The sequence below is a fragment of the Cheilinus undulatus genome, linkage group 14 (genome assembly GCF_018320785.1).
Source record: "Cheilinus undulatus linkage group 14, ASM1832078v1, whole genome shotgun sequence".
NCBI classification, from domain to species: Eukaryota; Metazoa; Chordata; class Actinopteri; order Labriformes; family Labridae; genus Cheilinus; species Cheilinus undulatus.
Genome location: NC_054878.1, coordinates 40,912,807 through 40,928,009, shown reverse-complemented (window position 1 = coordinate 40,928,009; position 15,203 = coordinate 40,912,807). Strand labels below are relative to the sequence as shown.

At 40.1% G+C, this 15,203-nt stretch overlaps 1 protein-coding gene across 5 annotated transcripts in view; it reads right to left on the bottom strand.

Moving 5' to 3' along the window:
• Positions 1–11,467, bottom strand: part of afdna (afadin, adherens junction formation factor a) — a 169,966-nt gene extending 158,499 nt beyond the window's left edge. For all 5 annotated transcript variants that reach the window (XM_041804829.1, XM_041804833.1, XM_041804830.1 and 2 more), the window contains exon 1: positions 11,203–11,467. In XM_041804829.1, coding sequence (XP_041660763.1) covers positions 11,203–11,304 — 102 coding nt within the window. In that variant the 5' untranslated portion in view covers positions 11,305–11,467. The remainder of the gene's footprint in view (positions 1–11,202) is intronic.
• Between the last annotated feature and the right edge of the window lie 3,736 nt (positions 11,468–15,203).

Sequence of the window (15,203 nt, the reverse complement as noted above, 5' to 3'; positions counted from 1 at the left end):
ACTTATTATAGAAGTGTTGTTTAATGGCCACTGATTGATCTATTTAATCTGGCAGAGAAAACAGACTCAACCTTCAAACAACTTTATTTACTCAAGTTTTTCACTAAAATGTATCTCTGTTCTTGACACATTGTCTAATATTCGTTTTTACAACGGCACCATAAAACAACCATAATGTAACCTTATGTCACCTCATTTGATAAGCTAACTAGCTTTTAATCCTGCTGGTTTCAACATGGCTTACAATTTTTGGATTTATATTTTTTAACTTAAGGATCTTGCTACACCGTTTTAAAAGGCATACATTTTCACATATGCCATGCTACTAAAAACAGCATCCTTCCAAAGAGTAAATCCTGAATTTCCTTTCCATTTACAGTGCAGAGAAAGCGCTCTTAATTTAGACCCAAGTATGCAAATCTTTGTCCACACCTTTTCTGCCTGTTCTGCAGCTACGTCATGTGCACAGAGTACCTGCGCTGTCATAGTTCACCCTCACGTGTGATGTGTTTTGTTTTGTCACATCATGCTGTAGTAACATGCAAAGCTGGCTTTTTCTGTTGTCAGCAGGTTTCAGGAGAAAGATTACTTAAATTTAAAGATTTGATTAAGACATAAACAATCTGACAAACCAGACAAAAGCAGAAAAAAGCATCAACAACCAGCCTGACCACCAAAAGGCTGTAAAGCTATAAAGAGGCAAGTCATGGTTAAGGAATTAAATCAGGAAATGTGTGCATTTAAAGACAGGATGTATGGGGTCAGTAGACTTGATAAAAAGAAAATCTCTTCTACTCTGAGTTAACCCTGTGTTGTCCTTCTGTCTGTTTCACTGCAGCCAAATGGCCATAAAAGCATGCACCCTGATTTAAAATTTTCTTTCATTTCCAGCTCTGTGGTGACTTAAAAGCTCTGTAAGGTCTATTTAAAGCATTTATTCTTTTCAATGCCTTAAATTTAGATCTAATACTTTTTCTGTCCTTTTAAGCTCCTGCAGATGTCCAGACACTCCGGCATCCACTAAGTCTGTAATCTACAGGCTGACACGCAATCAAGCCACAGCAGGAATGTATAAGCAAATTTGGCAGCCTTTGGAGATCTTAAAGGGATGGCTGGATGGAGCTGATTTAGTGGAGAAGGAGGGCTTGTTCTAGGGCAGCATCAGCCGTGATGCAGACGAAACGGCTGCTAATTCAGTTTCAAACCATAAGCTTGTCTGATAAATAAATAAGCAAAATTCCTTATGTCAGCTCTAAAATGAGGACGCTTTATCGCCTGCAACTCACAAAGGTACATTTATTAGCCTCTCACCTAGACCTTTCCATAAATAGAGAAGCATCCAGGTTTCTATGATTCAGCATCCATCATCTAAAGAAAATAACACATACAGAGGCAGTGACCTTGTCATTTTACTAAACATCAAAATGCAACTACGGGAACATCAAATACGTCAGATCTGACTGTCTTGCAACAATGCTGCATGTAATTACAGGCTTAAACAGAAGTACCTGCTGATTACTATACTTCCTGTATGAGAGCACAGTGAGTGAATGCCTCGGGCTGAAGTTTGTAAGATTATATACATCATCTCCTCCATAGTTCCCCATCAATATATACCTTTAATGATATTTTGGGCCAGTTAATCATTGATGAGTTTATGTGTAAATATTTTTCTCTGAGATTCCACACAACAATAAAATGACAACCTGGCCACACTACAAGTGTGATTCTGACCACTTATTGTACGCTGTCATCACTACAGTCATCACAATTGTGTGCTAGTTCACAGGTTGTTGGGGAGGCGGGGCAAAGAGTGTCAATCATAACTACAGCAAAAGCGTTCTGTTATGCTAGGTAGGGTTGTAACAGTATAGTCGTGTTTCCATGCGGTTTGACCGAGTATGGTATACATGTGACAACATATGCAGAACATGTCTTCTATTCCGCCGCTGAGTAAGAGAAAGAATGAATGACATAAATCAGGAGGAATAAGCGGCCAATGGCTTTATCTCAGCTGAAAAGTGTTGTTTTTAATAACAACATCTTAACTATGTTAACCGTGGTCAGTATTATTACTGGGCAAATAATCGAAAATTAGATTGACCTGCTGCAATTTTTTAAATTGTAGAAGCTGCAATATTTCTTTTACCTGAAATTTGTGCCAGTTTGAAACTTTTTTGCAGTAAAACATGAAGTGCATTACATATCATGCAATCATGCATGTGTCATTTTTTCAGAATAGCCTACTGAAAAATCCTACTTTCTTCATTTTTGTACATTTTTCTTAATAAATAAGAGAATTAAATAAAAACCATCACCCTCCCTTCAGTACTAGAATTCATCTTCAATTTGCAATATGAGTCAAAATCATCACAATTAGATAATTTATCAAAATTGTTCAGCCTTTGCTTACTCTAATACTGTGTATTTTAAGACATAGAAAGATGTATTGCTTGTGTTTCTCAGAAAATACATGAGATGAGGATCTAAACAAGTAATTGCATATCAAATTGCAATCACAAAATTGGGAAACAAAACTGCAATTAGATTATATTTCCAAATTGGTTCAAGCTCTGTGTACTTAAAATCGGGTCCACATGAATGTCAGGAGACTTGATTTGTGGCCACATATTAATATCCACTGTCCAGTAAACAGTATGGATCTCTGTTGAGTCTCTGATATCACATTTAAGCAGATATCAGTCTGTTTTTCTCTCATTTTCACCCACTCCTCACAGAGCAGGCGGCTGTCTTTTACAGCCCAGCTGAGCAGTCGTGTTGTGCGCTGAAGTGACATCAGTGCAAACCCCTATTGTTGTGTGTGGCTCCACCTTTTTGGGTTGGACAGGTAAGACTGGCAACCCTATGGAAGAGTACCAAAAAAGTGGGACTGTTTTGCTTTTTGATTTTGCAGATTTTTTTTTTGTTTGTTTGTTTTCCTTTTTGTAGTCTCATGATTATTACATCGCGGGCTGCACCAACTATTACTGATAGTTTTAAATAATGCTAGATGGAACAAGGTAGGCTATAAGCTGCATTCATGTTAGTTACTACAACTAAACCGTAACCCCAAAACTGAGGTACAAACCGGGCTTTGACCTCTGTGAACCATTACACCCCTAATCAAGAGAAGGACAATATGGACAGGTTATCTTCAAATATAACTTGAGGTATGAATGTAATAACATGGACAGAAAATAGCCCTGCTAGCCAAGCGCTTCACTGCATGTAAACAAGAGATCTCAAAAGGGAGGAAAGGAAGGGACATGAATAATTTCCCTCTAGCAAATGATGACACAAAGAGTAGGATAAAATGCCATCTTATAGGTCAATGTCAGGATATACATTTCCAGGTCAGAGTGTCAAACTAGACAGCAGTGGAAGAACATTTCTGACATGCTAGTCTTGTTGATTTCATGGGGTGTCTTGGACGTGTCATTGATCAACCTACAAGAGCATTCGTAATTGCTGGCACTCAAATTCAGGCCTGACATTTGGCAATGAGCTGTGACGAGTCAATGGGCGAAAATCTGGCTTGATTGCTACAGTCTGAGCCAGCCTTTGAGGAGCATATCTTTCAGAAAAGGATTCTTGGATTGATTTACAACAGGGGTGAGGTGTGCTAACCTTGCATAGCAGATGGATACGCTCGTTTCTGTGTATCTCACTGGCGAATCCATCTTGCAAAGCTCCCGTCTGAACCATTTGGGCCCAGTTAGAAATTGACAGGACCAATCAGTGACGAGGGGCAGTACTTTCGGGCATGGTGGAGTTGTGACGTATGCAAGCAGCAACAAGAGACCAGTGCAATTATGGCGGAAGACATTAGCGTGGATGCTACTAAAGCGGCGGTTTCATCAGAACTTGATGAAATTTCTTCATTAACGGAGGAACAAAGAACAGCATTGAGTTGCTTTCTTTTCAAAAACAACAGAAGTCGTGTACTGACATGTCTACAGTCACCATGGTTCGCGTTATGCAGTTCCCTATGGAGTTAAGTCCTTGGTGGGGGCTTGATAGCGGCTACATCACATGCTTTGTTACTCTGATTGGCCTGTAAAGTTGTGAAAGGATGTTCATCCAATCACCCTCCGAGGCTCTGCCCTTTCCCAAACACTGTGTATGAGTGGTTTTCCAGATGGATGTGTGAAACACAGGTTAGAGGTATGCTGATCTGATCTCGAAATCAGTCAGATCCTGATTCAAACTGCTAGATCAGGGTATCCGTGGAAATGGCCAATTCATGGAGCCGATACATAAGGCTGATCAATATGCCCAGTTCCATTCCATAATATACACACAGGCCTACTTCAATGTTTGAGTGTACTGGTAGGCCTGTGCTTTTTGCTAAGGAGAGCCAATGGAGCATGGAAGATGCAAACAATAAAGGCTGAGCAGTTTGGGGGTATTTCAGCTTGTTACACCATCAACTTCTATAAACTCTTTTTGCAAAGCTGGTTTCTCATGGAGTGATGGCTTAACAATGAGTTTAAAAACAAAGTAGGCTGATAAAAAAAAGGCAGTTAACTTTGTCGACTGGATTGCAAAGTCACATAAATTTTTTCCATTTATAGTTGAAAAATGACAAGGAACCATGTTGCAGCTTGTCATCACATAAATCATTTCTAAAGGTGCTCTACAAGAACATATGATAACAGTTATCATCCGAGTTAGTGGATGTTAAAGCTATGAGCTTCAACGCCAATACCTGGAGCTATAATGTTAATTCACTGTGCAGTGCTACAACCTATAATCTTCCATGGATCACATTCAATTGACACAATTTAGACTGCCATCAAGGAAAGGCTTCAGAAAACTGCTCCAATACATGACATTTTAAGCCTAGGAAATCCTTACCATGGCCAAGGATACTTTATACACAAAGTCCAGTTTGTTTGACCCATGTGAGTGCTCCTTACCGCACTGGCACTAATGGAAAAAGTGGGTTTTATTGCTCATGCACCAAGCAATGCTCAGGAATCATAGTGGTAATGGAGCTCAATAAGTTAATCAGTGCATCACCACTTTAGGGATGGTTTCAACCTGAAGTTTTTCCATGAAGAGTGCTTTAACTCCACAGCTCACAATGCTTTCAGCTCAGTCTGTGCCTTCACATAGCTATACTTGTGCACAACAATTGTGCGATACACATATCAGGAGCTGTATCAGTTATGAGTGATATTTTCTCATCATAAATCAGCATTGTTATATTAAAAAAATAGCCCATTGGTATTGCTTTGCTATTTTTTGTGTTTATCTTGCACTGTATACAAGGTCTGCCTGTTCTGCACAGAGTGTAGCAGTATGTATTGTTCATGTTTTTATTGAAATACATGCCTCTGACATGCCTGTTTATAGGTTTAGGCTCAAGCTTCCTGTGGAGTAGAGCTGAAGAGAGAAAATAAACAATCTGTAAGATTTCCTCCAAAAACTTGTTTTCCAATGCTCATGTCCTCAGACGTCACTTTGAAAGCCACTCTTCTCTCCAAGTTATATTTAGGTACGATCTTGACAACAACTTTTTTGCTACGCACAGCTTTCCAAGCACAAGGAAAATACTGGAGATCAGCTGTCAACGTTCAAACTCTCATCCACATGAAACACTTTTTGTGGCATGGAAGGATTTCTGCAGATGCTACAGGCTCACAATCCTTAAGAGGCACTAAGCCTCTCTGCAAAAGGACAGAGAGCACCATTATTGGTGTGACATGTAGAGCTGAGTTGATGAATACACCATAATGTGCCATCATGCACTTAATCTTTTCTTGTCAAATACATGAACTTAGCTGCTTTCTGAAGACTTCAAATGATGTTAGCAAAGGTGCACTTTAGCATCAGGGCTTTAAAGTAACAATAAACAAAAGCATTTCAGATTTACTAAGCTCTCCATGAGCAACAAACACTTACACATGGTTAATACTGAGACACAATTAGGGTTTAGTTGGTTCATAAAATCTGGGATATGTTGAGTCTGTGTTTTGGGCTTTCCAGAGAGGAAAGAAATTCAAGCTGCCTTCCTGTGTGACAATTTCCATTGTTTTCAGCAAAGTGCACAACATGCTGTTTCTGTACAGCTGTGTAGCTCTTTTAGTACCATCTGTTTTCACTGTGTAGAGTTTGCTATAACGCAAACTACCAGTGCACTAATCAAGCTCTTAGCCTATGTTGACAGGTGTGAAATACAGATCCCTAGCCTACAAGGTTGGTCCATTGGTCACCTGGTGTCTCACACTGAGGAGTCTTCTCAATCAATACAGAATTCCACAAGGTCTGTTTACTGAACAGTAAACAATTGTTTTCTTTAAATGCAAGATAAGGACCAAATGCTGTTGACCTGGTCCATGTGGCTGTAATATACAGAGACCAACCATGTTTTTAGGGGCCGATACCGATAGCAATTTTAAGTAGTTCATGACACCTATATGATATGCATTTACGGTAAAATTAGCCACAAATGTCTGTAATTTCAATATTAGATTTTAAAAAGGTGATAGGATATAAACCCGCTACTTCAAATATTTGACTACCTCATCAACAGAGGTGGGCATCATTTAGGTTTTTTACCATGCCAGTGCTAGATTTACACTTTTTAAAAGGTGCTGCTGCCTAAACAGTGGCTGAATTGATACTATTAAGAGGGACAAAAGTGTTTTATCTGTATCGTAAATGATTTATAAATAAGACGCCAACAGAACATATAGGTAAACAGGTGCAACTTCTTCACATAACATATTTTGTGCCTTTCCTTTGTAGTGACAGGGATCACATGGGGTGGTGAAGTACTGAAATGAAGCACCGAAATGCGGTACGGTAGAGAAGGGATGTGTTTGTAGCATCACTGTGTTGATACCAGATTTTGATACTCATCCCAACTCATTAATTATTATTATTATTACTCATTATTGGCGAAGAGGCAGCAACGGCATTGTGCGAGAAGGTGAAAGCAGGGCAAACAAGCCAGGCTGCAGGTTAGGCTAAGAGCAGCACCACACAAACCTGCTGTACTGAGCATCTTTCTCCTGGGTGCCCGCTCCCTCACCAGCAGATTAGATGACGTGAGGCTGCAGATTTCCAACCACCAATTGGCCCACTGTGTTTGCTGCAACAGAGGAAACTGCCATACGTAATTTTGTTGCATTTTTACAATGCAATGACAATAAACGACTATCTATCTATCTATTAATAATCATTAGAGATGAAAATGGCTTCCCAGGGACACATCGATGCACCGCTTTAGCATGGGTATAGGACTATATTGTTCACTTCGGTAAACATCGGCCATCGGCAAATAAAGTTGGCATGAACCAATGTCAGTAGATGTATATCTGATGTGTCATATCAATGTAATGCAGGAGTTAAGCACATTTAACAGCTGACTCAGATAAGAGATTTGTTGTTGGGCTGAGGATGTTACAGCCTATGATGTGCTTTTATCGTCAAACATGAGAGAAAATGTTGGCATAGTGAGAAACACCACATGAGGAGATGTGCAAAAACACTGGCATCTGTATCGGCCATCTGCTAAATTGTTGTTTCAAACATTGGTATCAGCATCAGCCCAATTTTTACAATCAGTGTCTCTCTAGCTATTACTCTTGTGATGTCAAGCCAATTAGATAGTGTTGCAGAGAGAGGGAAAACAGAGCCAGGGGAGAAAGCATGATTCATAGTTGAGCCAAAGTTGCAAAGTTTTTAATTAATTTACTTTATCGGTGATCTGTAAAGTAGAATGCAGATACAGATAATCGGTCAAATGCCAGTTATCAACCCTGATAATCTACCAAGCTGATAATCAGTTGGCCCTGACTGTGAACATTTTGAGCAATGAAGCACAGTGGATGATGTGAATTTTCAATCACTTCAGGTGACACGCATAGTAGGTGAGGGAAGCCACTGCACTTGTGGCAGCTCCACTTTACACCATCATCCTGGTCACACCAGTGCATAAGATGTAGCAAACTTTTTAGGTGAAAATAAAGGCATTCAAAAAGTGTCTTATGCAACAGCTTTTACAGTATTAAGGGAAAAATTACTTGGTTATCTGAACCTGTTTCGACCAGATGTAACTTTGGTGTGCTTTTACCTACAAGAACTGATGCAGTAAGTGCAATTAAGGATGATCTTTATCTTTTTAAGACATATGGCAGATGGGATAATGCATGCTGGAAGGTGGATGGGATCAAAAATATTTCGGTAGTAGCCTCTTCAGCCTCCATGCAGAAAAGCGGAAGGATGAAAAGTAGACAGTCTGGTAGCTGTGTTAAGTTAGGGGCATCACTCAAAATGTTCAGGGCAAACAATGAGCATCCTGGAGTATGTGGCATCCCAGGCAAACCCCTATTACTGATGGTACAGTTGTACATTTTGCAAATATTTGATACCTTATTAATACTGCCCAAGTGGAGAATTGTGCTCTTTTTACTATCTCACCTGATTTTAATGGCACATCAAGACTTTAAGACAAATTGCAGTACCAAGAAAGCACATTTGGGATGTTGATTTAGCTCAGTTGGTAGAGCAGGTGTTTCATATAGATGCTAAAGATATCAACAAGTACAGGTTTCACTCCTGGTCTTGGACCTTTGCTGCATGTCTACCTCACTTTCTCCTCCTCCTCTCTGTCTTGCGGTACCCTATCAATAAAGCAAAAAGATCCAAAATACAAACAAAAACGACTGGGCACTGTAGAAGAACCAACAGTGTTATATTTCGAAGCATAATGCCTCAGTTGGAGCTGCTGTATTGACAAGTTAGAGTAAGAACTGGCTGCACTGACCAGTCCCATACACCCACACTACCAAAAATCGAAAATCCAACTCACTGCCCTCTTTTTGGGAAATCTAGAATGGCTTAACAAAAGTGAAGAAAGCAAACTTTCCCACCACCTTTTCATCCAAATCAAATAAACTGTTTGAGTGATTTTATCGGAGTCCTATCTCATCTATTGTGCTACATCTTTCAAGCCCAGTCTTTGTTCAACTCTGCAAAAATAAGCCCCACATCAATGCCTACGGCGAGTCCCCACGTGACACCGGTACCTGTTATGTTATAATAAGCCTCGGCATCAGTCCCACAGCAGGGTTCATTCAGTTTGGGGCGCAAGATTAAAAAGTTTTAGGACCTTTGCTCCAGACTAATCAGCCATCCACGGCTAATCTAATCACATGAATGATCTCACTACCCTCCTTCTCTCTCTGGCAGTTTGGTCTAAAATTGCTAAAATATACACTGTGAATTGAAGGTATGATTAGTGTTTTTTTACGAATAAAATACTAATGAAATCACAAATCTATACAGTAAAGGTGAGCATCATTGATGCACAGCTACACAGAGGAGCAGTCTAGACAGTGTGAAGGACACTTGTGCAGCTTGGGGGCTCTACCAGCTGACATATGGGGAGGGTGTGGCGTTGTAAGGAAGGACATGCATCTGCCTACATTTAATCATGTTCTACTGGACTGAGCAGTCTTGAGTAGCAAAGCTAAAGCAATGCTACTTGTAGAATGAGAGAATTACAGCCTTCTGGACGTGGGGCAATCATTCCTCGCAGGATGAAGAGGGTTGTGAGTGCAGTACACAACGCTGGCCAACGGCTGGCCAGCTTCAATCCTGATAAATTAATCGGCTCAAGAGGAGGAGAGGGGACCCTGTGGCCCCCCTACACCCTCATCCAAGGAGAGGCGGGGTGGTGAGCCGCCCGCCGAAAAGACACAGCAGCTGACGCAATCACAGTCACAGCAATAAATCAAAACTACTTAGCCATGAGATGCACCGGTTGAGGGGTTAAGGTTAGATAGATATTGACCACCTCCTTAAGGGCTAGAAACATCACCTAGATCTTGCTGTTCTCCTCTAGTTAGTTAGCTGATACCTACAGGGAGGAGTCTCCTGTCTAGGCATGTTGTTAGTAAACAACCACAAGCCCCACACGGGACATTTAATTGTAGCCCTGCACCTCAATATGTTGCAGGGTCAAATTATTGCTGGTCAAACAGGCAGCACGCACCAAGCTAGCTAGTGTAAGGACAATGCAGGGAGCTACTGGTCTCATTTTTTGCAAAGACAGAGAGGTCTGTAGGCTGGAGCTCGCCCTATCTGTTGTGAGCATTTACACCCAGGGTGTTGCTAATACTTTAAGCTTTTATCTATTTGTTCTGCGTATCAAACAACCTCACCGTGAAGCTGGGTTTGTCAGCCATTGCAGGCACTGCCGCTGCAAGCTCGCTTCACCCCCACCAGCTAGCATGGCTGGACATGTTACAACTTTGATTCAGCATTTAAACAGTAATGGTGTCACTTGGACTGGGTTACTGGGAATTTAGCTTGCCTGTATGTAGTGTTCAGCACAATGGTGCGGTTCATGTTGGCTCTACAGGTAATGTGCTGTGCTAACTAGCTAGCTAGCCTGGATACGTGCCGTACGTTCCCTCTCATACGGAGATAACAACACGCCAAACCCCATTCAATTTTACAGCAATTGAACGACGACTTTCCTATTATTTATGTAAATATTTAACATATTATACAAGACTGTTTTTGTAACTACTTGTACCCAGAAAAAAACGGCTCAATTATTTTGCTAGCAATGCAAATAAGCCACTTTAAAATGATTCACTGCTTCTGCTTTCAAAGAAAAAGCAATTTGAAGCAAAACTAATTCATAGTATACCAAAAAGGAATAATATCCTATCTGAATAATGACATAAAAGCGCCAAAATGAATCTAAAAATACTGTCCTACCTTAAAAAGGCATCAAAGCCCTAAATAAATATCAAAATGTATATAGGAATAGGTGGTAGCAAGTTGTTAGCTAACGTTACGTTTGTCTGATTTAACAAAAAATAGGGTTTAATTTGGGCATGGTGCTCATTCATCCATAAACGCATATGCCGAACGGTTTTATTTTGCATATACCGAAAGACTTGTGATATTCTTAAGGCATTTTGTCGTGTAATATTACTGTTAATGTCACAACAATTTAAATGGCTGTTTTTACAATGGAGTTCGGTTAACGTATCTCCATTCACGTACAGGGACTCACCACCGAGTAAACCGAGTAAACCACGCTGCCCACAACATTTCGGCTTTCAACATGTTCAAGCTAGATGTCAGCGGCAGTTATAGTTTCGTGGTCTATTATTCATCCAGGAGTGGGCCTGTGGGACCGCGGCCTCTCCTGCTACTCCTATGGGGGTCTCGTACCTCTGTGGGCCGGCTGATCTCGAACAGGTCGAGCCGGTTGGCGTTCCAGTGGTTGATGATGTCGGCCAGTTTCCTCCTCTCCTCCTCCCTGCTCCCCGTCATGGTGGACAGCTTTTCTGACCCTCTGCGTCCGTCGGTGCTGTAAAGTAAAAAAAAAAAAAAAACTTCCCGCAACGTTAGTCCACAGGAGGAGAAAAAAGCCGAAGCCTCAGGTCTGCTGTAACGTCCGTCTCTCCGCTCACCGAGTCACCGACCTGCTGTCTGATCTGTTCCTGCCTCGCGCTCCCGGTGCGTCTCCGCGCGCTCCCGATACACACTGGATGTAACTGCGTGAACGCGCAAACAATGTTAACCGTTTGTGTGCCAGTAAATGTGGATCATGACGCTGCTTTCCTGAAAACACTCCGCTCTGAAGGGTTAACCATGACTACTCAGGGTAGTAAGAAGGATTACGTCAGCGTGTTGTAATTAAGCCCCCATTTTTCTAATTAAGCCGATTTATTTTTCTGCTCTGACACATAAAATCCGAAAATAGACAATGTGAATGTTTAGAACACTAGTGGTTCGATTGTTAGAAAATTCAAAGATAAGTCAAAATTGTTCATTGATCATTATCAATTAAATGAAAAAATACAATAGGATAGATAGATATAAAGACAACAGACATAGGTACTTTAGTGATCCCAAACTGAGAAACTGGTGTTATAGCAGCAGGACATTTATACAAATAAAACCAGAATAAATATACAGTAAATAAACACTCATGAATCCAGAGAAATATATATAACAAAAGTGTATAATTTTAAAAGATAAAGAAGAGATACAACCCCAATTCCAAAGAAGTTGGGTCACCCTGGAAAATGTAAATAAAACAGAATGCAATGATTTGCAAATCTCATGGGGTACAACTAGACCCTATATCAGGCGTTTAAAATGAGAAATTAACCATTTCACAAAAATATATTAGCTTATTCTGAATTTGATGGCAGCAACACATCTCAAAAAAGTAGGGAGGAGTCAGCAAAAAGCTGGAAAAGTAAGTGATACAAGTTAGAAAAACTGGAGGATCATATTTCAACTGATTAGGTTAATTTGCAACACGTCAGTAACATGACTGGGTTTAAAAGGAGCATTTAAGAGAGTCAGGGTCTCACAGAAGCAGAGGTTATATATCATCAAAAGATTCAGAGAATCTTGAGAAGCTCTGTACTCAGGGGACAGAGTCCAAGGTCAGAATTGGATGCTTTTGATCTTTGGGCCCTCAGGTGGTCTGCATTAAAAAAACAGGCATGATTCTGTACTGAAAACCACTGCATGGGCTCAGGAACACTTTCAGAAATCATCGTCTGCCAATATAATTCACAGTGAGAGCCACAAATGCAAGTTAAATCTGTATCATGCAAGAAGAAGCCATATGTGCATACAGTACAGAGACATAGTTGTCTTCTCTGGGTCAGAGCTCATTCTAAATGGACTGAGGCAGAATGGAAAACTGTTCTGTGGTCAGATAGATCAAAATTTGAAATTCTTTTTGGAAACCGCTGACACCGTGTCCTGCTGACTTGAAAGGAGAGGGACCATCCAGTTTGTTATCAGAGTCCAGTTCGAAAGCCTGCATCTCTGATGGTTTGGGGTTGCATTAGTGCCTATGTCATGGACAGCTTACACATGTGGAAGTACACTATCAGTGCTGAAAAGAGAGAAAGAAATGCTCCCATCCAGACAACTTCTCTCTCGGGGAAGGCCTTGACTTTTTCAGCAAGACAATGCTTAACCACATACAGCGTCCATCACACAAGCATGGCTTCACAGTAGAAGAGTCTGGGTGCTGAATTGGCCTGCCTGCAGTCCAGACCTTTCACCAACACAAAACATTTGGAGCATTATAAAATGAAAAATCCAGAACAGCAGCTAGAATCCTACACCAGCCCAGCAACTGGTCTCCTCACTTCATAGACATTTACAGACTGTTGCTGAAAGAAGAGAGAATGCAACACATTGGTAAACATGTCCCTGTCCCTACTTTTCTGAGATGTGATGCTGCGATCAAATTGAAAAAGAGCTAATATTTTTCAGTTTCATCATCTGATGTTTACGTTCTGTTGTGAATATAATTTATGAGATCTGCATGTCATTGCATTCTGTTTTCTTTTTTTACAATTTTACAATTTACACAGTGCCCCAACTTTTTTGGAACTGTAGGTTGTACTTTAGTGATCCCAGACTGGAAGATTGTGGCGTTACAGCAGCAGGTTGCCAATACAAATATAAAAAAAACATAAATAAACATATGTAAATAGACACAAATACAAATAAATGTGTACATAAAAACAAGCTTAACATGGGATGAAGAAATAGCAGATATAAATAGATGAATAATAAAATGCTACAAAATGCCTTACATGTTTGATAAAAGAAGCCACGTGTGCACAAACTTTTACTTCTCTCACAGTAAAATTAACTACAACTGGGTTTAAATGGAGTATTTAAGAGAGGCAGAGTCTCTCAGAAGCAGAGGTTATATATCGTCAAAAGATTCAGAGAATCTGGAGAAGCTCTGTACACAAAGGACAGAGTCCAAGGTCAGAATTGGATGCTTTTTATCTCTGGGCCCTCAGGTGGTACAGCATTTAAAACAGGCATGATTCTCTGCTGGAAACCACTGCATTCACTCAGGAACACTTTCAGAAATCATCACTATTCAATTTGAGCCTTTGCAGTCAGAATTTTAATATAATGTCATGTCTTTTTATAACCAAGCCAGATGGATGTGTTTCACACATCCATCTGGACAACCACTCACAGAGGGCGTTTGTTAAAGGGCAGAGCCTTTGAAAAAAACACTCGGACGTTGATTGGATGAACGTTCTGTCTGTCACATCTTTACAGGCCAATCAGAGCAACAAAACACGTGATGTAGCCCCTAACAAGCTGAGCCTGCGCCTCACCGAAGGAGGAAACAGAACTGCACCGGCTTCTTGTTGCTGCTTGTATGTATCACGACTCCGCTGCGCCTGAAAGTACTGCCCCTCGTTGCTGATTGGTCCTGTCACTTTCTAACCGGGCCCAAACGGTTCAGATGGGAGCTTTGCAAGATGGATTCGCCAGTGAGATACACAGAAATGGGCGTATCCATCGGCTTTTTGGTGATATTGTAGCAATAAAAAGGGATTTAAAAAAATGTGGTTAGACCAATGAATCACTTATGCATGATTTTTTAATTTAATCTTTAATTAACTAAAAATTTAATTGTATCTGACTTCATATCACAAAAAACATTATGTACATTATTCACTTACATCAAAAATCACTTGGAAACATTTTGTAATAAGAGCACACTTGCTCTTAAGCTTTACTAGTGCTTTATTAATGCTGAACATGTGGAGTTATTTTTTAAACTGTTACAAAACCCTGAAAGTCTTATATTTTAATCGCCAGCAGTATCATTTAGAAAACAAATAATTCTTCAACCAACTTATTAAAAGAAAAAGAAACCTTATTTTGTCATTATGATACCATAAAGCTCATTATAATGTATTTTCTGTGTAGGACTGCAGTAGAGAGCTAGAAGATTGAATCCCTATTAATTAGTTATACTTAAGGATGTCAGCATTAATGCATTAATGCCACTGCAGCGTCTCCTTGAAGCCACAGTGATGTAAAACAAGTACAACCCTGCTCCTTAAAGTCTACTTTAAAAAACGCACAGATGGCTCAGTGAAGCCAAAAGTCATTTAGAATTTGTGTTAGCAATCATTTACCTTATTACTTTTCACCTTTTTTGTTTTCAATCCATACAAGTTCTTTTTTCCTGTGGTTAAGTTCAAAATGTGCAGAAAAGGAGATTAATCACTATTATTAATTTCTCCTCAAACAGTGTGATTGTTATTAATTATTAGTAAACAACTGCATGTTTTTTTGCCTGTGCTGAATAGAGTTTAAAGAATATGAGTATTTTTTTCCATAATTTTGCTGAAATCCTCCTCACTGTTTCCACCATC